We start from the raw sequence: 26,172 nt of genomic DNA on the forward strand, positions 1-26,172 counted from the left end.
TATTTTAAATAAAGAATAACAATATGCGACATATTTGTTTATTCAGTTGATTTATCATAAAGCACAACATCCTCACCATCACCTTCAGAATCATCACTTCTTTTCGGCCAAAAGTTCAAAACTATAAGACTCAGAAGCTTACCCAACTGATGAATATTCAACAAATAAATAGTGAGAATAATTAATAATAATAATATACATGAATATACAACATAATCAGGTCACTATTTACATCACAATAATTAATAATGCACATCACCCACACACATGTACTCTACGGAATGCTTGCAAATACTCCGTCCGTTATAGAAAAATAAATCAGAAACCACCAAGCAAACACTTTGATGACATCACAGCATATCAAATATGCATGTATGCAATTACTCATTTCATTTTTCTGTGTACGCACGTCACATCTTTGTCGCCCTCTCCTGGTCACAGAAAGAAAGATCTTCTAACCCAAGACCGAGTGAGAGAAAACATTTTCAAATATAAATAAATAAATAAATAATAAATAAATGCATCCTGTACATTTTAATTCCTACAACACACACACACACACACACTGCAAAAATAAAGCGTTTTTATATAAAATAATGAAAAAAGATATGACTTGGTTGTCTTAATAAACTATAAATAAATGATTAGTGTTTTTATGGATTGTTGGGGTCATGAATAAATTCCTGCTTGCACTTTTTGTGAAGAACAACATTTGGAATCATTTATGAAATTAACCAGCATTCTTCATTTGACTTCAGTGCTTGATTTGATTGCTATTCCCTGCATGATGACCTCGTCTCATACACACGCAAATGAACAACATGTTAACGTGTGGAAAAGTCCAAGCATTACAAAAAAAAAAAAAAAAAAAAAAAAAAAGACACTGCTGGTTACTGAGATGAGTTATCGCAAAACTTTGTCGCATATCATCATCATCATCATCGCTAAACAACAACAACCTGAACTTTGCATTTTTGCTGCGCGATGGCGTCAATAAATATTCCAGCTATTAATCAATAAATACTTGTGATTGACTTGCCTGGATCGTCAGTCACACATACATGCACGCACGCACACACAACAATCTCTTTGTTGGATGCGTGCATCAAAATAAGTTTGCTAACAGGTACATTTTGTGTGTGTGTGTACACAGGCATACATGTATATAAATATGTATGTATGCGTGTGCACGTGTACATGCATGTTGAGAGGGTATCGAGTTTATAAGACAAAATGTAAACGCGGTCCAGTCATGTCACCATCTTGTGGACAATTTGTCCCAGCAGGGAGGGGCGAAGGGTTAGCGCAGTGCTAATGCTAACAACTACACAACTTCAACACATGAAACTACACACCCACACACACACACACAACTACAACAAAAGTACAAGGAGAGTGGGAGGAGCCAACCAGACAAACTAACCACACCGCCTCCACCTCTCCCTGCCTGTCACATGCCCGTAACCATGGAAACCATGTCAAGCACTCATATGCTTGGGGGGGGGGGGGGGGGGGGGGGTACTGTACCTCTCCTTAGTTCGGGTAGGGGATGGGGGTGGTGGTTGAGGTCTTGGTCCTGGGGGGCATGCTGAGAGGGTAGCGCGCAGTTTTCAGGCGGGTCGGAGTCCGGAAGCCCCGCCCCCTCACCGCCCACCCCATAAAGCAATACCTCCTCTGATTGAGATTCTAAAAGGAGTTTTCTTCAGAGACCAATAAAGAAATCAAAGAAACAAATTCAATATTAACTGTAAATCATCATAATAATTATCATAAATAGAGGATGCATTTTTTTAAAAAGTGACGTCGCATTCACATAACCATAATAACCAATCACAATAATAGAGCTAAAGATGAAAATATGAAAAATTACCTGCGCCTCCTCTGCTTTTGGAGTCTCCGAAGGGGTCGCTGGTCGGGGAGGAGGCTGTCGGAGCCCCCCAGGCATCTTTTGCATCCGCACAACCTTTACCAAAGGAGCACAGCTCAAGTACAAGCTTATTTAGTCGCAAAAATATTCTGAAAAAATATTGATTCATTCTTTAAAAATGACAAATTTTACATAACTCTTAAAAAATGTTTAGTTTTTCACAATTAATGTGATCATTTTTTTATAATTCTCATCTAGGAAGAAGGTCTTACCAGGCGCCCCCCAGGGGTCACTTTGGGCTTTGGAGGCGTCCCCAAATGGGTCACAATTGTCAACAGGCGAAGACGTAGCGTCCCCCCACGGGTCCGAGCCAGCAGGGGGCGCCGAGTCAGAGGGAGCCCCCCACGCGTCTCCCCCACTTTGGGAAGAGCGCAGCGGGGGAGCGGCGAAGGGATCTGACGCTCCGCCTTCTTCTTCAAAGGGGGAGCCTTTGGGGGGAGTCAAGGGAGCAGAAAAGAGGTCCTTGTCTGACGGGGCGGAGAAAGGGTCGTCCTTAGGGGGCGCTGTTGCTTCAGCCACGACGTTGGCTGCTGAGAAAGGGTCGTCTTTTGGAGTGTTGAAGGGGTCGTCTTTTGTGGGTGTAGTGAGGGTAGCAGGCGGACTTTCTGCACAGGAAGTTGAGACTAGAGGGGCTGCAAAGGGGTCGTCTTTCGAGGCTTTGAATGAGTCGTCATTTGAGGCTTTGAATGAGTCGTCATTTGAGGCGCTGAAGGGGTCGTCTTTAGGGGCGCTGAAGGGGTCGTCTTTAGGGGCGTTGAAGGGGTCGTCTTTCGAGGCTTTGAATGAGTCGTCATTTGAGGCGCCGAAGGGGTCTTCTTTAGGGGCGTTGAAGGGGTCGTCTTTAGGGGCGTTGAAGGGGTCGTCTTTAGTGGCGTTGAAGGGGTCATCTTTGGGGGCGTTAAAGGGGTCATCTTTGGGGGCGTTGAAGGGGTCATTTTTAGGGGCGTTAAAGGGGTCATCTTTAGGGGCGTTAAAGGGGTCATCTTTGGGGCTGTTCACCGGGTCATCTTTTGAGGTGTTAAACGGGTCATCTTTTGGGGCATTAAAGGGGTCTTCTTTGGGGGCTTTAAAGGGGTCTTCTTTGGGGGCTTTAAAGGGGTCTTCTTTTGCCGTGTTGAAGGGGTCATCTTTTTGGGTGTTAAACGGGTCTTTAGGTGCATTGAAGGGGTCTTCTTTTGGGGCATTGAAGGGGTCATCTTTTGGGGTGTTAAAAGGATCATCTTTAGGTGCATTAAAGGGGTCATCTTTGGGGGCGTTGAAGGGGTCATTATTTGAAGAAGTGAAGGGATCCTCTTGCTTTTTGGGCTGGTCTTCGAAGGATTCTGCGTGTTTTGGGGCGTCGTTGTGGGCCACAAAGGGGTCGTGTGCGTCTGTTTGTGCTTTGAAAGGATGGCAAGGTTGGTCTTTGTCGTCGGAAACTTGAGCGCTGGCAGACTCCAAAGAAGTCTCTTCAGTTTTAGCAGCACCTGAATCAGATGGTGCGCCCCAAGGGTCGGGGGCCGCCTTGGGGGCTCCCCAGGGGTCTGATTTGGCATCCTCCTCTCCGTTCTCCTCGGCCTTCTCGCCTGACCAGGCCTGATCCGCAACGGCGCCTCCTTTTCCAGCATCTTCCCATTTTAGCTCATCTTCGGACATTTTGCCCTGCACGACACAGAAAAATATGTTTTGGTTTAGAAGAAGGAGAAGAAGGAAAAGAAGAAGAAGAAGAAAGAAGAAAAAGAAGAAGCAAGATGTGCCACCATTTTGTTTATTGGTGTAACCACACGACTAACGTGCAGTATTTTTTTTCAGCTGCGATTGTTTCTGAAATATATTAACTATCAAAATGGACGCCATAAGACGGATGGAAATGTCAACTTTGGCATCCTCACCCTCCTTTCGTCCTCTTTTTTCTGCTGCTCCTGCTTGACGCGCTCCTCCTTGCGGGCGTTGAAGGAAGCAGTGAGGTCGGCCACCGAGGGAATGTTGTCCAGCGACGGGAGCCCCGAGGCGCCGGGAACGTAGCAGGGCTTGTAGTTGGGGTCCTTGCTGGCGTCCGAGGACGAGGCTGCGGCAAGAACGGCGGGTGAGCCCGCCGGGACATTGCCGACAGAACCGGGTGAGTCAAGGCAGAGCGGTTTCACGCTTACCTGCGGAACCTTTGGACGTCTTCTCTCGGGTCTTGACGGCAAAGTCTCGCTCCTCCTTGAGTTTGTCGTCGTCCTCCATCAGGACCAGGACAACTTTGGCCTTCTCTCGCACGTTTGTGCCCTGCACGCGCACGTGTTGTTCATGTCAAGCACAGTGCTTCTCAATCACAGTGCTTTTCAATTATTTTCTGTTATGCCCCCATAGAAATAAAAACAAAACCAAAAAAACATTATGCTACCCCGCCAACTCTCTGCTGTGACTACAGATAGTATCATGTCTCTAAAAATTTGTTTTAAGTACACCTCTGCATGACACTGAATCATTATTATTAAAGAAAACATACTAAGAAAAATAATAGAAATATAAAACACCTTACAACAAAGTATAACTTTAACAACGACTAACAAAATGTAAGCGCAGTTTGCCTGGGGAAAAAAACCAGTGCCTCCTACTGTAATTGCACATTAATAATGGTTTAAAATTAAATTAAAAATAAAAATCAAGAAAGTCTAAAAACAATATCTAAGTTTCAAGCTTTTTAGTGTGAAGAAGACATTTTTTGGTGAGCATGAAAGGTTTTTCAGTCTGTTCGGTCTGTGTGTGAGAGTATTTTTGTTGCCTATGAGAATGTTTCAGTCTGCCAGTTTTTTTTTTTAGTATGTGTTTTTTTTTTTTTTTGAGGGGGTGGGGTTGTCACGTGTGTTTAAGACTTTTTTTTTGGTGTATATAAAAGTTTCGCTGTGAAATAATTTTTTTTGTATGTATGAGATTGTTTAAATAAAGATGACTTGACTTGGTTTTAAAAAAAAAAAATTAGTGTGAGAGGATTGTGGTGTACTTGTATTATTTTGGTGTGTATGGGTGTTTCAGTGTTTTAGCTGGCTGTTTGTGTTTTGTGTATGTGAGAGTTTTTTGGGTACATGTGGTTATGTGTTAGGGTTACCGATGTGTGAGTTTTGGAGGGCACTTCCCCATACCAACGTGATGCTTAGTTGATGTTTGGTCCAGCTACCAGTGAGCTAAATTGCAACGTTAGCATAGCTAACGTGTCTCTGTGTCTTTTCCAGTGTTGAAGTCGAACGTGGCAGCTGTGTGGCGGTCACCTGATCTTTGCCGTCTTTCTCCACAAATCGGTACTCGGTGAGGGCTTTGACGATGTAGATGTTGTCCTTCATCTTGAGGAGCACGCGGTCGTCACCCGTTTTCAGCAGGTACTCCAGCAGCGTCAGCGACTTGACACAGAAATGCACAACAATACCATTTTCAATGCTGCGCAGATGACACCAAGTGTGTTCTATATTCTTTGTGTTGAATGCACGCGTGTCAGTCCTCCACACTGTCGTCGTCGTCACCTTGTGGATATGCCGCCAGTTCCTGTCGTCCTTGAGTCTCTTCCACAGCATGGTCATGATCTCGTTGCAGGCCACCACATTGTAGGTAAGGTCCGAGATGTCGGCCATCTGCGAGCTGGACGGGCCCCATGGGTCGTTGGACGTGGCTTCTCGAACCTGCGCCACGGGCCGCGTCAGCCTAATGGTCTGCAACATTCCAGACGGACGTGACCTACCTTGACCTCAGCCTCAGAATAGTTCTGGACCAGGTTCTTCAGCTGTCGGCGCAGCATGGAGGACGTCATGGTGCCTACTGGAGGTCAACAGGTTGATTATTAGATACAAGAACCCCTTGGAATGCCCTCAATTTCTGAATAGCTTCGTCATAAAATATTATCAGGACAGTCACTACTTGAGACAGTAATGTTAGCAACAGTGCTTCCCCTCTTATCAACTACATTCTATGTAGTTGTTATAAAATACAAGGTATGATCCTCCAGAGAAGCTCGCATTTAATGACCACATTTTCACAGAATGTTGAAGTGGAGCAAATCAAGAATACAAACCTGTGAGTGATGTCCTGCTGTTCTATCAGAGGCTAGTGATGCTAACGTAGCTAATGCAGCTAATGGGTCATTCCGTTGATCTCGTCTGCTCCTCAATGCTGCAAAACGAAGTCGAGACAAACTTCAGGGAAGATAAAGGACAAAAAAAAAAGCAGTCTTACATACATTCTTGAGTCTTGAATAAAACTTACATGCTAACAGTTTTGTTGGAACGTGAGAGAAAAACCACACAAACATTCGAAGGCAGAACCTCGAACTTGTGAGGCACATTTGCTAGTCACTTAACACAATGCTGTCAAGTCACGACGTATTCTAGAATATTCGCCATACACTCGATTCTCAATTTCAGCAAGGAGCCTTCGCTAGCCGAGCGAAACGCTGCTCGTCGGCGTCTTAAACGCTGCTCGTCGGCGTCTTAAGTCAACGCAAACTAAAACGAGAACGTTTCGGTTAAGAAATAAACCCTTTGAGACACATCAACGCGTGTGAATGCTCCCTGTTTTCGTGATTTGTTTTTTTTTTCCAGCACCTCGGAGAGTGACATGAGCCAACATGGCGGCGGCCGAGCGCTTGAAGCTGTCAAAACCAGCCACAGCGGTGGCACTATTTTCGCACACAATTCAACAAGAAACGCTTCGGTGAGAAACATTTAAGAAATGCGGACATGTCCTGGCTGTCGAACGGCTACAAACTGTGGCGGAAATGTGGGAACTATCTGGAAAATTAAAGCAACTCACCGTGAAAACATCCGAGGATCTTCTTCTTGCTCGTGGTGGACTTGGTGGAATGGCGGTTCTGCGCCACCTAGCGACCGGAGTAGGCATACATACATACATACATATATATATATATATATATATATATATATATATATATATATATATATATATATATATATATATATATATATATATATATATATATTCTCCCAGAATGCAGCAGTTGAGCTGTCAGGTTTCGCATTCTCATCTGTCATCAGCTAAATAGCAGAAAGATTGACGACGTTGGGCTTGCTTGTCCTGCAAGCGCTCCTTTTTCCATCCGTGTTCGGTGAAACTGAGAGTAGGAGGGAGTCTTCCAAGGAGGGGGTTAGCATGTTTACACCCTCATAAATATTAAGGTCACATGAGCGCCATCTTCCTGGGGTGCTCAGATGAGTGTGGTGTGGAATAACCAGACAAGTCAGTTACCTCACTTTTTTTTTTTTAATGTTGACATTCGGATAAACATGCAACACCCACAATTTTCCCCACGCGAAGGCTTCCATTCCCATTTTACAAATGGTTCAATACCCACACTTTTCCCAGTAAAATGTTCAACACGCACACTTTTACCAATTTACTCTGGAAAAATGTTCAACACCGACATTTTTTCCAGAAGAGTAACACACCCACACTTTTCCTGGTTAAATGGTTCACCACCCACACTTTTACCAGTAAAATGGTTCAACACGCACACTTTTACCAATTTACTCTGGAAAAATGTTCAACACCGACATTTTTTCCAGAAGAGTAACACACCCACACTTTTCCTGGTTAAATGGTTCACCACCCACACTTTTACCAGTAAAATGGTTTAACACCCACACTTTTACCAGTGCAAGGAATCAACACTCATACTTTTCATGGTTAAATGTTCAACACCCACACTTTTTTTTTTCAGAGTTACAATTCCACACATCTCCTGGTTGAATGGGTCAGCACCCACAGTTTTCCCGATAAAATGTTTCAACACCCACACATCTTTACAGTCAATTAATTCCACATCCAAACATTTACCGGTTAAATGGTTCAATACCCACACTTTTCCCAGTGAAATGTTCAACACACACACTTTTACCAATTTACTCTGGAAAAATGTTCAACACCCACATTTTTTTCCAGAAGACTAACACACCCACACTTTTCCTGGTTAAATGGTTCAGTACCCACACTTTTACCAGTGAAAGGGTTCAACACCCACACTTTACAATGAAACGGTTCAAATTTTCATCAGCGACCCTTTTCCCAGTAAAATGGTTCGACACCCACACTTTTTTCAGAGAAAGTTCCAGGTCTACACATTTCCTGGTTAAATGGGTCAGCACCCACAGTTTTCCCAATAAAATGTTTCAACACCCACACAATGAATTCCACATCCAAACATTTACCGGTTAAATGGTTCCACATTCACACTTTTTCCCAGTTGAACACCCACCATTTTTCTTGTGACATGGTTTGTCACCCACACTTGTAAACCCATACTTTTCCCAGTACAATAGTTTCATACACACCCTTCACCTCTTTTCTTGTAAAAGGGGGAAACAAAACACCCACACCTTTCGAACTGAACGGTTTACAACACCCACATTTTTTATTTATTTTTATTTTTTTTCAAATTTGAGCTGGTCTAAAGCAGGAGGAGGAGGGGCGGTGGATTTGGCAAAGTAGTTCAGAACCTTGCTAGGGATTCCAACCCGCCAGCTGGTGATGAAAGATCATGGGTCAAATTTATGAGTGGACGTAGGTCTATTTTGGAACTTTAATTGGAGGGGGGGGGGGTTTCATGGAAGTGCAGGCGTGCCGGTTTCTTGTCAGGACATCAAGAAAGTGTCGGTCGCGTTTATACGCGAAACAAAGTCAAGTTGATGCGTCCAGTTGCCAAGAATGAAACACCGAAAGGTCACGAGGTAAAAATAGACGCGGTCCGATCATGGGCTCAAAGCAGTCGTGGCTGTGACCTCACCCAGGAGAGCTGCTTGTCAATCCACCTGGATTTTTCTTGCTTGGATTTGAACACAAAGTGCTGCTGAAATGCAAAACAGTAGTCTTAAACCAGGCTTGATCCAGATTTGATCCAGATTGGACATTTACCCATGACTGAAATGTAAACAAACAAATGCTAAAGCCTTGGTGGGGGTCAATACGCTCTCATTTGTGTTGGAGTGCAGTTTGTTTTTAACATCAAGCAACTTGCTAGTGCTAAAGCTAATGCTAACAGTTAAAAAAAAAAAAAAACAAAAAAAAAAAAAAAAAAAAACGCAAAAGCGAATGCTAACATCCATTACACAAGTCCCGTCCCTAGTTCCTTCTCCTTCACTACAAGTCTTCTGTAGTAGTCTTAAACCAGGCTTGATCCAGATTTGATCCAGATTGGACATTTGCCCATGACTAAATGTAAACAAACAAATGCTAAAGCCTTGGTGGGGGTCAATACGGTCTCATTTGTGTTGGAGTGCAGTTTGTTTTTAACATCAAGCAACTTGCTAGTGCTAAAGCTAATGCTAACAGTAAAAAAAACACAAAAAAAACAAAAACGCAAAAGCGAATGCTAACATCCATTACACAAGTCCCGTCCCTAGTTCCTTCTCCTTCACTACAAGTCTTCTGTAGTAGTCTTAAACCAGGCTTGATCCAGATTTGATCCAGATTGGACATTTGCCCATGACTGAAATGTAAACAAACAAATGCTAAAGCCTTGGTGGGGGTCAATACGGTCTCATTTGTGTTGGAGTGCAGTTTGTTTTTAACATCAAGCAACTTGCTAGTGCTAAAGCTAATGCTAACAGTAAAAAAAAAACAAAAAAAAAACAAAACTACGCACAAGCGAACGCTAACATCCATTACACGAGTCCCTTCCCTCGTTCCTTCTCCTTCACTACAAGTCTTCTGCCACTCAATGCAAATGCTCACATGAACGTCACACGAGTCCGCCGTTCACCTTTGCCCTCGGCCCTCCTTCTCCTTGACCTTGCCGACGGCTCCCCTGCCTCGGCTCTTCTTCCTCTGCTCCTCCAGCCGCTCCCGTTCGCCGGCGGCCATCCAGGTGCCGCCCAGGTAGCCCAGCGCGTCCTCGGGCCTCCCCCGCTCCCGCGGGCTGGGGTCGAGCAGCAGGCGGAAGAAGGCCCGCGCCAGCGGGGTGAAGTGGGCGAACTGGGGCGCCACGGGGTCGGCGCGCTCCTTGGCGTCGGCCGGGCCCTGGGGCTCGGCCCACACGTCCAGTTGCTCCTCCAGACTTTTGGCCGCGCGGGACCAGCGCAGGTACTTGAGGTAGGCGGGGCAGTCGGGGGACGTGCGGGGCCACGGGTGGGCGCCCGTCATGGCGGCGTAGGTCAGGACGCCCAAGCCCCAGCTGTCCACGCTGGGATCCACGCTGACCCACACCCGCGGGCGTCGCTTCTTCTTCTTCTTCTCGTCCGCCGGCTTCACTCGCTCGCCGGTGCCGTTGCGGTCGTCGCGGCTGTCCTCGTTCCCTCGCGCCACATCGGCTTCGGGCGTGCAGTAGGGCGAGCGGTACCACACCTCCGGGACTTTGGTTCCTCGGGCCTTCACCTGCGCAAATGCCGGTATGAACGACAAAGTGTTGTTGATCTTTTTTGTACGAACCGCATTTTAGTGAACTAAAACTAACGAAAAAAACTAAAATTCTAAACATTTTGTTAACAAAATAAAATAAAAACGAAAAAAAAAAAAACTAACTGAAACTAAATATAATTATAGCAAAAATGTCCTTCGTTTTTGTCTTTGGTAATTAATTTAATGCATGAGCCTTTGGGGATGATTTTAAATGTGATTTATTTTGATATTAAATGGATGCTTGACTCACTGAGCCATTTTCAGCAGTAAAAAGTTAATATTTTGTCTACAATTAATGTGGTCATTTCATTATTTTTCATGTACAATTAATACCTTTTCGACTTCCTCAGCACAGGTGATGTCATCATCAGTCGACAGCAAGTGGAAAAATGACTTTTTAAAGGTATTAATTGTACATGAAAAATAATGAAGTTACCAAATTCATTCTGGACAAAATATTAACTGAAAATTGTTCAATGAGTCAAGTGTCCCTTTAACCGGAAAAGAGACGTTTGAAAGTGTGTCACATGTCGCAGCAACCAATAGAAAAGCACCTTCAGATGGTGGTTTTTAAATATTGCCCAAAAGTAATATACATTAAAAAAAAAAAAAATAATAAAACTAATACTGAAACTAACTACAACTAAGAAAAAGCATTTATTAAATAATTAAAACTAATAAAAACTAATAGAACCACCCTGAAAACGAATTAAAAACTAATAAAAAAAAAAATAAATCCTCAAAACGAAATCAAAACTAACACAAATGAAAAAAATTGCAAAACTATAATAACCCTGCCCGGTACGCACCATCCCGAAGTCTCCCAGCTTGACCCAGCGGCAGGCAGCGTCGCACAGGAAGACGTTTTCGGGTTTGACGTCCCTGTGGACGAAGCCCAGCGAGTGAAGGTGGGACAGGGCGCCGCACAGCTGGGACACCACACGCTGGCAACGGTCCTCCTCCAGACCAACCTGAGCAAAGGACAACAACAAAACAAAACACATTACTGCACTTGAGAACTTTTTTTCAGCGATGTCATTCGTTTTTCAGACAAATTTGGCGACAGTACATTTGAGATTGCTATCAGCGAGAAAGCTAAAAGTTAGGAAATTAATTGGTGGGATATCTTGTGACATATTTACATTTCTGAAATGAAAAATACGTGCTATATTGCGCATGTAAGTGTATTGGATTTTTTTTCCTCAAGTTTTGTTTTTTTAAATATATTTTCTTCTATTTTTGGGGTGTATTTTTTTTTCCATTTTTCTGAATTTTCAAACATATTTTTTTCTGTTTTCATACATAATTTTTCCCAAAAAAACAAAAAACAAAAAACAAATATTCTCAAGAACAGAAAATAATTATTCAGGGAAAAAAATATTCCAAGTAATTTTCTTTCATTTAAATTTTATTATAACAATCATAATATAAATAATGTATTATGTTATTTTTATTTAATCTAATAATTGATGTATTTATTTATTTTTGAAAAATATCCCCAATTCCAATACTCATGGTTTTGGGACCATTTGAGGATTTTTTTTTCCTCAATATTTTGTGTGTCCCCCAATATCCATTCTTTGTTCATGGAAAATGCGTATCACATGCTTTATTTAAAAAAAGAAAAAAAAAAAGAAAAAAAAAGATTATTTTTTTAATTTTCAGCTTTATCAATAATTTAATGGCCACCAATTCTACGCAGATTTTTCTGTTACAAAACAATAAAAGTGAAAATTATGCTGCTTTAAAACTACTCTATGTTTTTTTTTTTTTTTTTTTCGGGGTTTATTTTTCTGAATTTTCAAACATATTTTTTTTTTCCTGTTTTCATACATAATTTTTCCAAAATGACCCCCCCCCAAAAAAAAGAAGAAATAAATAAAAATAAAATAAATATTCCCAAGAACAGAAAATAATTATTCAGGAAAAAAATTAATTTCTTCAAGTAATTTCCTTTCATTTATATTTATAATAATAACAATCATAATATGAATAATTTATTTTGTAATTTTTATTAAATCTAATAATTGTTCCCAAGAACAGAAAATAATTATTCAGGGAAAAAAAAAATCCAAGTAATTTCTTTCATTTATATTCATTACAACAACAATCATAATATGAATAATTTATTTTGTAATTTTTTATTAAATCTAATAATTGTTCTCAAGAACAGAAAATAATTATTCAGGAAAAAAAATTTCCAAGTAAGTTCTTTCATTTATATTTATTATAACAACAATCATAATATGAATAATTTATTTCATAATATTCATAATATTTTGCCCCCCCAATTTCCCTTGTGCATCACAATCTTTATTTAAAAAAAATATAAAAAAAACAAAACAAATTTATACGCAGATTTGACCTGTTACAAAACAATAAAAGTGAAAATGATGCTGCTTTAAAACGACCCTGACGAGTACAATCAATGCAAGCGGTTACTTGAGTCAAATGGAAGAAACGTGAGCACTCAAGTAGAGAGCACGAGCACGTCAGCGCGCGCGTCGCGCGTTTTACCTCGGGCGCGATGAAGTCGAAGAGGTCGCCGAAGAGGCCGGCCTGCTGCGCGAAGACGTAGTGCGACGGCGTGGAGTAGGCGATGCCCAGAGCGCGGCTGAGAGACGGGTGCGTGCAGAACCTCAAAGACACGTTGTACTCGCGCAGGAACGAGCTCAGGCTCGTGCTCGAGCGCGGGAAGAACTTCAGCGCCATCGGACTTCCTGGAAAACACGCCCGTTAAGTCGTCATCATCGTCGTCATCGTGTTGACTAACGTGGGCCTCACCGCTCTTGCTGTGCACGGCCAACATGACTTTCCCGTACGATCCTTCGCCCAACAGCTTGAGCAGCCGGAAGTGCTCCGACGTCTCCAGCCCGATCAGCGACTGCGCCGTCAGGTGGCACATGTCGTCCAGAAGCTGGGTGGCCGCCTGCACGCACGCGCGCAGGAGAGTCATCAGCACGGGCGGGCCACACCCGGAACTGGTCGCCAGTCCGTTTCAGGACTCGCTCGGGAAACTTTCACTCTCACATTCCGGCTTGGACGCTTCGGCGGGGTGTCGAATGTGGCATGGGCAGCTTGAGGCCACTAAGTGGCTTCAGTGGGATGCTCATCTTACATAAGAGACAACTGTCTGTCTGTCTGTCTGTCTGTCTGTTAGTCTATATGCTTCTGAAAATTTCATCTTTGGCAATTAATCTCAAACGTGAGAAGATCAGTTGTTTCAGAATTGTCCTTTACTTTATTTCACAATAATTAATGATTTAAAAAAAAACATTTTGTAGTCAAATTTGTAATGACCTTTTTTTTTTATTTTGTAGTCATCAAATTCTTAATGACCTTTTTTTTATTTTATTTTATTTTGTAGTCATCAAATTCTTAATTACTTTTTTTAAATTTTATTTTGTAGTCATCAAATTCTTAATGACCTTTTTTTTAATTTTATTTTGTAGTCATCAAATTCTTAATGACCTTTTTTATTTTTTATTTTATTTTGTAGTCATCAAATTCTTAATTACTTTTTTTAAATTTTATTTTGTAGTCATCAAATTCTTAATTACTTTTTTTAAATTTTATTTTGTAGTCATCAAATTCTTAATGACCTTTTTTTTTTATTTTATTTTGTAGTCATCAAATTCTTAATTACTTTTTTTTAATTTTATTTTGTAGTCATCAGATTCTTAATTACTTTTTTTTAAATTTTATTTTGTAGTCATCAAATTCTTAATGAGCTTTTTCTTTTAAAAAGAAAAAAATATTTAGTAGTCATTACATTTTTAATGACCCTTTTTTAAAAAAATTATTTTATTTTGTAGTCATCAAATTCTTAATGACCTTTTTCTTTTAAAAAGAAAAAAAATATTTAGTAGTCATTAAATTCTTAATGACCCTTTTCTTTTTAAAAATTATTTTATTTTGTAGACATTAAATTCTTAATTATCTTTTTTAAAATTATTTTATTTTGTAGTCATCAAATTCTTCATGACCTTTAAAAAAATTTAGTCATCAAATTCTTAATGACTTTTTTTTAATTTTATTTTGTAGTCATCAAATTCTTAATGACTTTTGAAAAAAATATTTTATTTTGTAGTCATCAAATTCTTCATGACCTTTTTTAAAAATATATTTTATTTTGTACTCATCAAATTCTTAATGACTTTTAAAATTATTTTATTTTGTAGTCATTATATTCTTAAGTACCTTCTTTTTTTTATTATTATTATTATTTCATTTTGTAGTCATTAAATTTTTAACGCCCTTTTTTAAAAACTGTTATTTTGTAGTCATCAAATTCTTCATGACCATTTAAAAAAAAATGTAGTCATCAAACTCTTTTTTTATAATCATATTTTGTAGACATCAAATTCTTAATGCCTTTTTTTTTTTTTTAATATTTTATTTTGTAGCAAGTAGAAATTTTAACAAAAAAAAAAATGCCATTCATTTCAGACAATTTGAAGGAAAATGCTATTTTGGGATATACAAGTTTTGTTTTGTTTTTGGCATTATTTCTTGGGAAAATTTTACGTATCAAAATGACTAGTGGTGTCAGTATTTTGATATGAGTATGAGTAATTGTTCAAGAATTGTGTACTCGTACTCGTACTGGTGTGAATAAAAGTGCTATTGAACATCCCGAACAAAAACGAACAAACCTGCTCTGAAACGAATTAAAACCATCTTAATTCTTAAAAATATATATTATAATAATAATAAAAAAATCTAACTACTAAAAGCCTCCTGTGTGGCCACACCCACAAATGTGAAAGTCCGTCTGCCTCTGTAATGTCCACACTTGCGTTTACGACGAGCTCCCGTTACATAACGCGACGCGTTTACAGATAATCCTGCAAAGCAAAAATAAAACCTGCGGCTCTGCTGTCGACGTTTACGAGGCGACAACAATCCGGAGGAGTCGCTCAGGCAGTTGCGAGCGTGTCGGCGTCGGGCCACTCGCAGCTTGATTGACGATGTTTGTCGAGCGCTTTCGAAGGACCCGCATGAGATGACGCGCGCGCGCGATTAATAATAACAACACGGAATGCAACGCAAGCCCCTTTTCAACTTTGACCCTTGTTGGAGATCGATGCAGAGATGCAAGCTCAGAAGCCTTTTACTGTCAGAAGAGCCTTTTCTTTTTGAGGCCAAATAAATAAGCAAAAATCTGTTTGGAGCCGCAAAACATTTGAAAATTGTGGTGAAGGAAATTATGTCTTGAAGAGCTAATCAGAGCTGCATCATAACAGAAAATATGCAGTACCCAATTCGAGATTTTTTTTCTTCTACCTTTCATCTTTTCTTTTTTAGATTTTTTTTTTTTGGTGGTAATTTAATAGACTTCGTTTTTCGACTTTCCTGCCTTTCTGTCAAATTTCTGACATTTTGGGCAATTTTATGCGCATGTGATAATTTTCTGCCTTGCTACCTTTTTTGGATATTTTATGACTTTTTTTTTTTTTTGCTGTCAATTTTGTGGACATTTGATTGTAATTTTGGGGATTTCTTCTGGTTTTTTTGTGGACATTTTGTAGTTACTTTTTAAACATTTTCTTTTTTGCTATTTTTAATTTCTTGAATTTTGTGTATATTTTTTTCTATAGTTCTTATTTCTTTATTTGAATACATTTTATTTTATTTTTTTTAACTTTTTGATTATTTTCTATTCTGCCTTTTAGTTATCATCGATTTATAAAAAAAAAAGAAGAAGTGGAAATTAAAGGTTATTAACCCATTTGCTCCCAAAACCATATAAATACGTTCTATTTTAAATGTATTCAGTGTCCCAGAGACATATTTAGATGTTATTTTACGTTTGCAGGGGTGGGCAAACTTGGTCCTCGAGGGCCAGAGTCCTGCAGGTTTTGCGTGTTTCCCTTCTCCAACAAAGCTGATATATGATCAGCTCATCAGCAAGCTCTGCATAAGCCTGATAAATGATCCTGTTGATTGGAATCAGCTTGTGTTGAAAGAGGGAAACCTCCAAAACCTGTAGGACTCCGGCCCTCGAGGAACGAGTCCACCCCCTGTGCTAGAGTATACAGAAGGCTTTGATGCAGCCTCACAACTGCAAAGAATGGGTGAAAAGAATGATAGTAATTACAGAAACAACCAGCAGGTGGCAGCAGAGTATAAGAGATCAACCAGAGCCATAATGAAAACAAGCTGTTTCCCCACAATTCTAAGCAGATTTGTGAATAGTTGATGAAACTTAGATCTATTCTAATGCTAATTGCTGCAAAATGGAAACAGACAGAAATATAGATATTTTTTTTCCCTGATGAACGAAGAGACTCTAATCTTTCTTTTGATAGGTTCCATGTTTTTATAGCAATAGAACACAATATTCTGTGGACCTTGCAAAATCAGTCCGAATCCAGTATGAACGAGGTTGCTTCAGTGAAAATGTTGGGAGCGAATGAGTTAATCTGATTCTAAAATATATTAAAAAAAAAAAAAAAAAAAAGTCAGAATAACCAATTCTGACAATAATCAGTTGTTTCACCATAAGTAACACTTGACATGCTTGATTTTTTTTTTTAACCACAGCAACTTGAAACAAATTCAGTACTAAAATTTTCAGCAGTTACATGTTACGTGGCGTTTGAAGGAAATCAACTTCATTTACCGTCATTCTTTTCTTCTTCTTTTTTTTTTTTTTGCTCCAGTCCAAAAGTTCTTCCCTTCAGCCGACGTGTCCTCCGCTGCTGCTGGAAAGCATCACAAGCAACCAGGAGAAGAAACCTGACAAACTACAAGGAGAACCAGAAGCACAAGCGGGAAGCGCAAGTTAGTCGAGCAACGACAGACGCAAATGTGAGCGAGCGAGCGAGTTGGATGCAGGCTGCAACTGAAGCCAGCACAATCCGTCCTCACTTACACGCAGCCAAGTGTGTGCGTGTAATAGAAGATGATTGGAGAATCAGTGCCAATTTGGTGGGGGGGGGGGGGGGGGGTCACATAGAATTTTTTATTTTTTTGGAACGATAAAGACTTCTCTAAGTGACCAGGTCAAAAAAAAATAAATAAAAATCTGTCCACTGCTGACACAAAATGGAGGCAAAGCACTCATAAAGCATCAACAACACGCTTCTTGCACGGACACAATCAAGACAGGAAGTCATGTGACACCCAAGACTGCATTTACATTTCATACAAACCTTCACGCATAAATACATAATACATTTGCATTTAATTTTGGAATTATAATTTTTTTACAATTTAATTTTGGCAATTTTATTTATGTTTTAAGTCATTTATTTATCTTTCATATTGCCAGTTTTGGTCCGCACTGCCAAATCAAAATGTTATTCAAATGAGGGGGCGGTCCTAAGCGCTTCTTGGGTTGGACTGCGCCGTTGCAAAATTAAAAATAAATAAATGACTAAATAAATAAATGACAAGAAGTGAAAATAAAAATTGATATAAAAAAATTAATTCATCAATTATATATATAAAAAATATGAATGGAAATAAAAAGAAAAAAATATACATAAATTCATTTGTAATTATTTTTTTAATTATATTTTTTACATCCATTTTTATTTTCACTTATTTATTTATTTTTAATTTTGGCAGTTTTGGTCCGCACTGCCAAGTCGAAATGTTATTCAAATAAGGGGATGGTCCTAAGCGTGTCTTGTGTTGGACTCCGTCGTTGCAAAATTAAAAACAAAAGACTAAATAAATTCCTAAAATGTGAAAATTAAAAAACATAAAAAAATATAATTAAAAAATTACATCCCAAAAAATAAATAGAAATGGATATAAAAAGACATATATATATATAATTTATTTTTCATTTTGAATTTTAGTCCCCCATCCATACATCAGTAGGATTATTTCATCTGAAATAACAAAGGAAAACAGAAAATTCACATCAATTTATTTATTGCCCCCCCGCAAACTATAGGCAAAATGGAAAACTCGGCATGGTCGAAATCTCTCCAATTTCAAGTTGTTCCGGTACAGCAGTGACAACAATTTGTGCCTTCGTAGCGACGTTCCGTTGACGGCTTGAAAGACTCCAGCGTACAAAAAAATAAAATATGACATCGCCGTGCACCTGCATGCCAGTTAGTTGACGATTTTTTTGTTTGTTTCAGTGTCTGCAAAAAAGTGCTTTGATGAGGCCACACAAAGCCTGAAAAGGTCAAAAGGCTTCGGGGAGGCCGCAAACGCGCTTCCGTCGTTTTTTGTTTTTTTTTTGGTGACAAAATGTTGTCACCAAACTCATGATTACAAACTCTGCTGGGTATGACGGAGGCAACAGGATTCTTCACTTACTTTCAAAAGAAACTAGTTTTGTTTTGAAATCTAAATTCAAAACTGAAGAAGCTTTTTGGATGAAAAGGTGAAAGATCGTTTCAAAACAAAACAAGTGACGTTCAATACCTCATTTTTTATTTTTTTTTTTAGACTTTAGATCAATACTCACCCTACCAATAAGTACCAATACCTCCTTTCGATCTATCAAAATTCATTTCACAATGACCACGAAAAAAAAAAAAAGTGTGAACTTGCTCGGTTTGATTTATTTTGTTGCCTCAAGGATCATGCCTTTTTCTTTTTTTTTTTTTTTTTAAATCTAAACTTTTTTTATGCGGTCTTTTGTGGATTTGAAGGTTGAAACATTTGAAAGACGCAACGAGTCCAATTGCCTCCATTAGCTCATTTTGGAGATTTGTCTCAACACATTCAGAGTCACGTTGTCACGTTTTTTTTTAATATATATATTTTGTTTTGTTTTAGGAAACCCTTCAAACATGATTTGTATCGCAAGATTCATCACAAGCGTGTGTGTGTTTGTAATCCCATGTACAAGAAGGTACATATATGAAGGCACGGTCGCACAAGAGACCAGTAGCGGCGCCTCAGCTTGGCACTGATTGGACGAGAGGGAACATGTGACACATCTTGATGATTACTAGGAATGTAACACTGCGGGCGATATCGCAATATTAAAACGGCCACAATATATCATTGTTGACATGTCACGATATTAAAAGCAACATTTTCGCACCCTCTGGTGGCTAGTTTTTTTAGTGAAGTTTAATCTTCACAAGTCATGTTTTGGCCCTTTTTTTTTAATAGTATGACCATTTATTTATTTATTTATTTTTTTTTTTTTTTACAATATTGTGATTTTTTTGTATCGCCAATGTCCCCACAAGATCGGGACCAATTATATTGTGACCGTATCGTGATATTGTATGGTGATTTTATTTTTTAGATATCGTTACATCCCTAATGATTACAAACGAGCCGGTCGCGCTTTGAGTAAAACCCCAAAGACGAATGCGAGCGTGCGCTTGGCGTACTCGCACTTGATCGCTTCACTCACTCACACACACGCACACAAACGCGAGTACGCGCACACATTGGCTGGAAACGCATCCCTTACATTTGGTTCATTTAAGAAAGTTAAATACACACACACACATATATATATATATATATATATATATATATATTTATATATATATATATATATATATATATATATATATATAAATATATGTATATATATACGTTTACACGGTGTGTATATATAAATATAATATAATTTTAATATAATTTTATTTTATTTCCTGTCAGTCCTCAGTGGAGTCGGTGTCATCGTTCAAATATTCCTCATCCACAGGCGTGCCGCCGTTGTGCACCCCCCAGTCATCGTCGTCGTACTCAATGCTGTCGTTGTCCTCCAGCAGCTGCTCGTCCAGCCGCCCAGCCGTCGCCACAGCAGCCGCTGTCGACGCCTGGTTGACGGGCCGGGCGTCGGCGGGCGGATCCTCCCCCCGCGGTGGCGCAGCAGCGGCGGCGGCGGCGGCCTCCGGAGCCGGCGGCGGCGCATAGCCGGCGTTATTGTTGGATGCGGCGTCGCGGGCGGCGGCGCCGTCGTCGTCCACGTGGACCTTCTGGTGGCACATGGGGCAGGTGTCCTGGATGTAGAGCCACTTGCGCAGGCAGAGCGCGTGGAAGTAGTGGCGGCAGGGCGTGACGCGCGCCGAGCTGGCAAAGTCCTGGTAGCAGATGGCGCAGACGTCCTCGACGCGGCGCAGGCGCTCGCCGCGCAGCTCGGGCAGCGAGTCGATGCGCTTGACGGCGGCGCGGCGGTTGACGAAGGTCTTCCAGCCGTTGCGCGCCTGCAGGTAGATGTTGAAGTAGGCGTGCAGGCACATCATGCAGGCGCGGATCTTGCCGCCCGACTCGAACATCATGGTGTAGGTGCCGTTGCCGAACATCACCACGCCAAACAGGAACTCCATCACGTTGCCCGCCGAGCGCACGTAGTACACGTAGTCGTCCAGCTTCTCCCACAGCGCGTCCGACAGGCCGTCCGCCATGAACAGGCCGTAGACGGTCAGCGACACCAGCACCTGCAAAAAACGCCCTCCGTTAGGCCGTCGCTTGCTTTTGTTGCCAGACAAAATTTCAATGTGCATCTTTGCTATATTTCTGATGCAATTTCAGACAAAATCAATATACTCGCGAGGAGCATGGATGCGACAAGCTTGCCAGCCCACTTCCTCCAGACTAATGATGTCATTCACTAGGCCACGCCCCCTTAAAGCAGTGCTTCTCAAATGGGGAAAAGGGGGTGAGGGGCAGGTTAGGGATGTGTGACCTCCTTTTTGTATAATAAAGTGTAATTGCACATTCACTACAGTAGATGGCAGCGATGCGCTCATTGTCAGAGAGAAGTCAAGTCAAGTCAACTATAAAATCATAAAACCGAAGTCACTAGTTGCAATTCATTTGTGTTTTTTTAGAACCTACACTCGCCGAAAAATTCACAATTGAGTATTTTCTAATATAAAGGTGTTGCTTTGGCGCCACATTGTGGCATTAATAGGCAATTACAAAGCCTATCGAATGAGTAGATTGTCATTATTTGCTGGGCGTGGCCTAGTGAGTGACATCATGACCTTGAGTCAATTGGGTTGGACGCTTTACTTGCAAGTGTTCTCATTTCGGATTTGTGTTGATGTTTGCCTTTTACAATTAACAACACGCCAGACCATTACAGTACTTTAACTTATTAAATGTTAAAAACAACGCAAAAGGGAAAGTCAATCCAAAAATATTTGAACAATAATGCCACACCACTCGTGCAAACATGATGAAAGTTGCATTTGTAGCATATGAATGAAGCAGGAAAATTCATTTGGATTTTTTTTCGCCAGCTCAGGTCGTCCACAGGTAACAACCAATCACGGCTCAGCTTGTGAATGTCACATGACCAAATCTAGTCAAAATGTGAGATGTGATTGCTCGTCACCTGAGCGACTGCTTTGTCATTTTCAGTGCACAGCAAGTGACAAAATGGCCGCCGCCCTTGAGATCGATCAAATTCTGCTGTTCATTCTTATTCCACAAACATAATATTCATCAGAATGTCATTTTAAAACTAGAGGGGGTACATCGAACAAATGATTTGAAAGAAGAGAGGTTGCAAAGGGTCTGTTGTTAAGCCCTTGAATCGGAAGCCGTTTGAGTGGTAATGAGCCAAACGGCCAGCAGAGGGAAGCGGTGCGTCACTTTAGATTGAAAATCCCCCACTACTTCACTTGAGCGCATCCGAAACTCAAGTTTTGTCTCGCAACAAAAGCAAAAAGCAAAAAAACGAATTGGAACGGCGAGCGTCTTATCTGCTTATCTTACCTTGAGGCAGAGCTCCACGCAGAAGGCGGTGACGGCGAAGAGCCAGGTGTTGATGGCGTAGTGGCGCCACAGGGCGTGGCTGAGCACCACGGGCAGCACGAAGAGCGCCGCCGACACCAGCAGCACGGGGAAGTGGCGGCGGAAGGACGAGACGTGCGAGGCGCTCAGCGACATCAGCACCGGGTCCGTCATCCCTTGGATGAAGTGCAGGATGGCCGTCAGCAGCAAGCACATGTTGCGGCTCAGGCGGACCTGGGGAAACGCGGCGGCGGATCCCGTCAGATTTTTCATGCTCCAACGCTGTCGCCGGCAAACATCCAAACTTGGGCTTCTAACCACGTCAACGGTTTCCTTTTGAGTTGAAAATGGCTTCCCTCAACTCCAATCCCGCATCACATTACGGATGCTACAGATTTGTCATGAAATATTCTCATGCTAATTGCTGCAAAACGAAAAATGCTATTTTTTCTTTTGGTAGATTCCACGTTTTATAGCAAGAGAACACAAAACTCTGTGGGCCTTGCAAAAGCAGTCAAAATCCAGTAAAGTGATTGCTTCAGTGAAAATGGCTTGGAGTGAATGAGTTAATTGCATGCGGAAAAAATTGGTGGCGTTAAAGGAACTTTAAATGAACGCACTCATTTTAACACCCCTAATTTTGACACGAAACAAACTCATTTAAAGCCATGAATCGTTTGAAAGGCCACATTTCACACTGAGCAAGTCGCAAGACGAAGAACGTTGCGACATTTGTGTCCTACCAGGCGTTCTTCGGGGTCCAAGCTGCTCAGTCCGGTCTGCAGAGCCAGAATGAAGAACAGCACCGGCGCCACGAAGCCCAAACGTTTATCCTCCTCGTCCGTCGAACCTGAAGCAGACGCCGTTTTAGACGAACGGGCGCGGTGGGGGCGCATTTTTGCAGCGGTGGGAAGAGGTTGAACGACGCGCACCGATGAAGGTGAGGATGCTGAGGCCCAGGTAGTGCGCCAGCGACGAGATGACGGCGCTCATGCCCAAGACCGTGAGCGTGGAGTCGCAGCCGGAGATGATCAGGTTGCTCGTCACGTCCCACAACACGTCCCAACTCAGCAGGTAACCCTGACAGGTGACACCCGACAGCCGCAAACGTTAGGAGGAAGTCTCATACGTCTCAAACCTTCAACGCCGAGGTCACAAGTACGAAAATTAGTGCCACTGGAGCAAGGTTATTTGAGTTCAGGGAAAAAATGGAATTCACGAAAAATATAAACAAAAACTGAAACTACATTTTATGTTTACAAAACTAAATTGAACTATAATTACAGCAAAAATGTCCTTTCTTTTCGTCTTTGGTCATTAATTTAGCGTATGAGCCTTTTTTGGGGATGATTTTTAAATGTGATTTTAAGTACAAATATTTCCATATTAAGCGGAATAGACGTTTGAAAGTGTGTGACACAGAGGTGATGTCACCTAGCAGCAGCCAAGAGAAAAGCACCAAAAGATAACAATAACGGCAATATCGAGATATCACGATATTAGAAGTGCTGCAATATATTGTCGTCGACATGCCACAATATTAAAAGCAGATTTTTTTTTTTTTTTTTTTTAATTCAGGTTGATTGCCAGTGTGCAGTTCTAGCACCCTCTGGTGGCTTGTTTTGTTTTGTGCCGTTTCATTTTCACAATGCATGTTTTGGCCCTCCTATGTTTAAAAATTTCAATACCCACACGATATTATGTTCAATAATTAAATATAAACCGAATCTGCCAAATGACAGTGAAAAATGGTTGCACAAAATGCAGCCATGGACTCTCAAACGGTGTTTATTTTGTATAAAATGATGTCATCTACTGGTGGCTGGGCATCATTTACAGTGGAGCATAATTTCTCTCCCATCTAGCCCCGCTGGGAAAAAAAAATACTGAAACTAACTAAAACGAAGCATTTTAAAAATAACTAATATAAAATAATATAATATAAATAATAATAATAATTATATCAAATAAAAATAAATTATTAATGTAACTAAAATTAATCAAAACTAACAATCGCCCTGAAAACAACTTCAAGCTATCTACATTTAAAAAACAAAATTAATTCAAAACTAATTCAAATGAAAATTCCAAAACTATTGGACTGGAGTCAAGTCAAGTCAATCAGACTCAAGGGCCACGGCGCACGGATTTTACCTGCGCGTCCGAGCCGCGGTCGGCGTAGCCGCCGGTGGCGTCGCCGCTCTCCCGCCGCACCGCCCGCACCACGTAGAACAGGATGAGCGCCTGCGCCGCCACGCGGCTCAGCCAGAAGACCCGCAGCACGTCCGGGAAGCGGATCCGCTTCCAGGTGTCCTTGAGGAGCAGCTGCAGGCCGTACATGCGGTACATGTGCCGCACCAGCAGATAGACATAGCGGCACGAGTAGTAGAACCACTTGACGCGCGCCGCCAGGCAGGCGGCCGTGTTGAGGGCCAGGGCGACGCCCGACAAGACGGCCGCCAGCCGCCGCACGTCCGGCGGCAGCTCCATCATCAGCCCCCACACGGGCACCATCACGTCCAGGACCACCAGGGCGGCCAGCGACGAGCGCAGGCCCAGGAGGAACGCGTAGCTCGCGCCCAGCGCCAGCTGCGCGCCGGCCAGGCCCAGCCACAGCGCGGGCCCGCTTGGGCCCGGCGGCCGCAAGCCCGGCGCCGCTTTGTAGTAGGCGCCGTACAAGTCCGTGTGCGAGGTGGTGTGGTAGTTGACCAGGGCGGCCGCTGCGCCCAGGATCACGGCCAGGAAGAGGGTGTAGAACTTGAGGAGGGCCTTCTGGGACAGCAGCAGCACCACGCTGGAGACCAGCACGCCTGAAAAAAATGGCAGACATTCGTCAACGCTTCCCCAAAACAACTCGTGACAACGATATCGATCGCGCTGGGTCTTCAATAGTGATTCCTAAGCACACAGCGAATATTAACCAATTTCACTTCACTGGTTTGGAAATTAATGAGTAGTGGTACGTGGGCTCCCTCTAGTGGAGTAGAAGAGTGAATACAGCACAATGTAATTGTACGTATAGGAGGGATGTAACGATATCCAAACATCACGATATATTATCACGATATGATTGACATATTGTGTCAATGTCTGAACAATCCTGATGCATTATTTATTATCACTGGATGGCGACAAATATTTTCCCAGGTCCAATTTTCTTCCCAGTCCATCCCTGACTGCCATTGATTAGCAATTTTGCTAAGTACAGTTTAGTTCTCGTGGACACAAAATTGACTACTAATAAAAACGATCCTGTTCAACTGATCTCTAATCAAAACAAAAATCTCACATGATCACCCGGAACCGAACAACACTGAACAACATAAGCTTCCCGATGAAATGACGTTGAAATAATTCTTGCCATCTGGGGATACAAGTAAAAACAAAAGGTTTGTTTTTCTTTTAAACATGGCTGCTTCCTTGTTCCTCAGTTAAGGCACGTCTTGAATATATTACAATTGCCGTGGACTCAGGAAGTCCTCTGCCTTCCCCACACACAAAATTTTTGGTCATAAATATTGAACATATTTATTATTTAAGACATTGGCCCCAACCCTGGCTCGGCATCTTCGGCAATCACAGCCTGTCACGGTTGTTAAACATCATAACAAGGTCCTCGCCAACAAACTTTGACATGCATGTCAAATCGTATGTCTCAAATGAAGAAGCCAGTGTTGAAAGTGTTCGTTCGTCAGCCCAATGAGTGATTTGACAACAAGATTTTCGTGCTGCTGTCAACTTCGAGACTCGAGTGTGGGTGACAGCTGACGTAGAAGAAGGGTTGGCTAACGTTAACTCGGCTGTTAGCCGTCACTTGACGCGTGCGTGTCACTGTAGCAGAACTTACCCACGACTCGGAACAAACCGCTGCTGACGGTACCGGCCCATCCCGGCCCGGGCTCGTAATACGAGTTGAAAATGGCGTCGATGATGAAGATGCAGGGGACCCGCAAAGCCACATCGAGCACCGCCAAGGCCTGCTGGCCTAGCCGGGCTTGAGTGGACGCCATGCAGGCTTGAGGCTCACAGATGACCGTCCCAGCGGCTCCGGGACCGGGGCGTCCGTGGGCCGTAGAAAGGCATGGAAGTCGCCCGCTGTCAGGCTGCGTTCTTCGGCTTAGCTCAGCCTCGACTTGGTTTGGCAGCTAAACTGCCGCGGCCGCCATGTTGGGCCACTTTAACTTTTCTGGTGCATCTTCTTCGTG

General features: G+C 41.8%; 3 protein-coding genes across 5 annotated transcripts; all 3 read right to left on the reverse strand.

Annotated features, from left to right (window-relative positions):
- Positions 1-24: 24 nt before the first annotated feature.
- On the reverse strand, positions 25-6,754 carry LOC144007376 (uncharacterized). 3 transcript variants are annotated; one of them, XM_077506963.1, is made up of 10 exons: positions 6,692-6,754; positions 5,955-6,075; positions 5,625-5,701; positions 5,410-5,565; positions 5,161-5,289; positions 4,057-4,177; positions 3,799-3,974; positions 2,140-3,568; positions 1,871-1,963; positions 25-1,700 (listed from the first exon to the last, which is right to left on the reverse strand). In XM_077506963.1, the coding sequence occupies exons 3-10, from the start codon at positions 5,691-5,693 to the stop codon at positions 1,687-1,689; spliced, it is 2,187 nt and encodes a 728-aa protein (XP_077363089.1). In that variant the 5' UTR covers positions 5,694-5,701; positions 5,955-6,075; positions 6,692-6,754; the 3' UTR covers positions 25-1,686. The 3 variants fall into 3 exon arrangements, with proteins under 3 accessions (XP_077363089.1, XP_077363088.1, XP_077363090.1); XM_077506962.1 differs by having other exon boundaries at positions 5,955-6,052; positions 6,692-6,746; XM_077506964.1 differs by lacking the exon at positions 6,692-6,754 and adding an exon at positions 6,146-6,641 and having other exon boundaries at positions 5,955-6,052.
- A 2,187-nt stretch (positions 6,755-8,941) lies between these two features.
- Positions 8,942-17,260, reverse strand: LOC144007444 (serine/threonine-protein kinase SBK1-like). Its single transcript, XM_077507115.1, has 5 exons — positions 16,914-17,260; positions 13,073-13,217; positions 12,806-13,008; positions 11,098-11,259; positions 8,942-10,264 (listed from the first exon to the last, which is right to left on the reverse strand). The coding sequence occupies exons 1-5, from the start codon at positions 16,917-16,919 to the stop codon at positions 9,650-9,652; spliced, it is 1,131 nt and encodes a 376-aa protein (XP_077363241.1). The 5' UTR covers positions 16,920-17,260; the 3' UTR covers positions 8,942-9,649.
- An 898-nt stretch (positions 17,261-18,158) lies between these two features.
- Positions 18,159-26,172, reverse strand: rnf139 (ring finger protein 139). Its single transcript, XM_077507114.1, has 6 exons — positions 25,815-26,172; positions 24,122-24,777; positions 22,900-23,047; positions 22,711-22,817; positions 21,950-22,201; positions 18,159-20,664 (listed from the first exon to the last, which is right to left on the reverse strand). The coding sequence occupies exons 1-6, from the start codon at positions 25,975-25,977 to the stop codon at positions 19,879-19,881; spliced, it is 2,112 nt and encodes a 703-aa protein (XP_077363240.1). The 5' UTR covers positions 25,978-26,172; the 3' UTR covers positions 18,159-19,878.

This window comes from Festucalex cinctus, chromosome 19 (genome assembly GCF_051991245.1).
Source record: "Festucalex cinctus isolate MCC-2025b chromosome 19, RoL_Fcin_1.0, whole genome shotgun sequence".
NCBI classification, from domain to species: Eukaryota; Metazoa; Chordata; class Actinopteri; order Syngnathiformes; family Syngnathidae; genus Festucalex; species Festucalex cinctus.

Coding starts and splice junctions, on each gene's coding strand:
- LOC144007376 (XM_077506963.1), bottom strand. CDS start 5,693: ATGACGTCCTCCATGCTGCGCCGACAGCTGAAGAACCTGGTCCAGAAC. Junction 5,290..5,409: donor ACTGGCGGCATATCCACAAG/GTGACGACGACG, acceptor TTCTGTGTCAAG/TCGCTGACGCTGCTGGAGTA. Junction 1,964..2,139: donor TGACCCCTGGGGGGCGCCTG/GTAAGACCTTCT, acceptor CCTTTGGTAAAG/GTTGTGCGGATGCAAAAGAT.
- LOC144007444 (XM_077507115.1), bottom strand. Junction 13,009..13,072: donor GGCCGTGCACAGCAAGAGCG/GTGAGGCCCACG, acceptor CGTGTTTTCCAG/GAAGTCCGATGGCGCTGAAG. Junction 11,260..12,805: donor TCGACTTCATCGCGCCCGAG/GTAAAACGCGCG, acceptor TCCTTTGCTCAG/GTTGGTCTGGAGGAGGACCG.
- rnf139 (XM_077507114.1), bottom strand. CDS start 25,977: ATGGCGTCCACTCAAGCCCGGCTAGGCCAGCAGGCCTTGGCGGTGCTC. Junction 22,818..22,899: donor CAGCATCCTCACCTTCATCG/GTGCGCGTCGTT, acceptor CGTCTGCTTCAG/GTTCGACGGACGAGGAGGAT. Junction 20,665..21,949: donor GCGTGGAGCTCTGCCTCAAG/GTAAGATAAGCA, acceptor CGTTTTTTGCAG/GTGCTGGTGTCGCTGACCGT.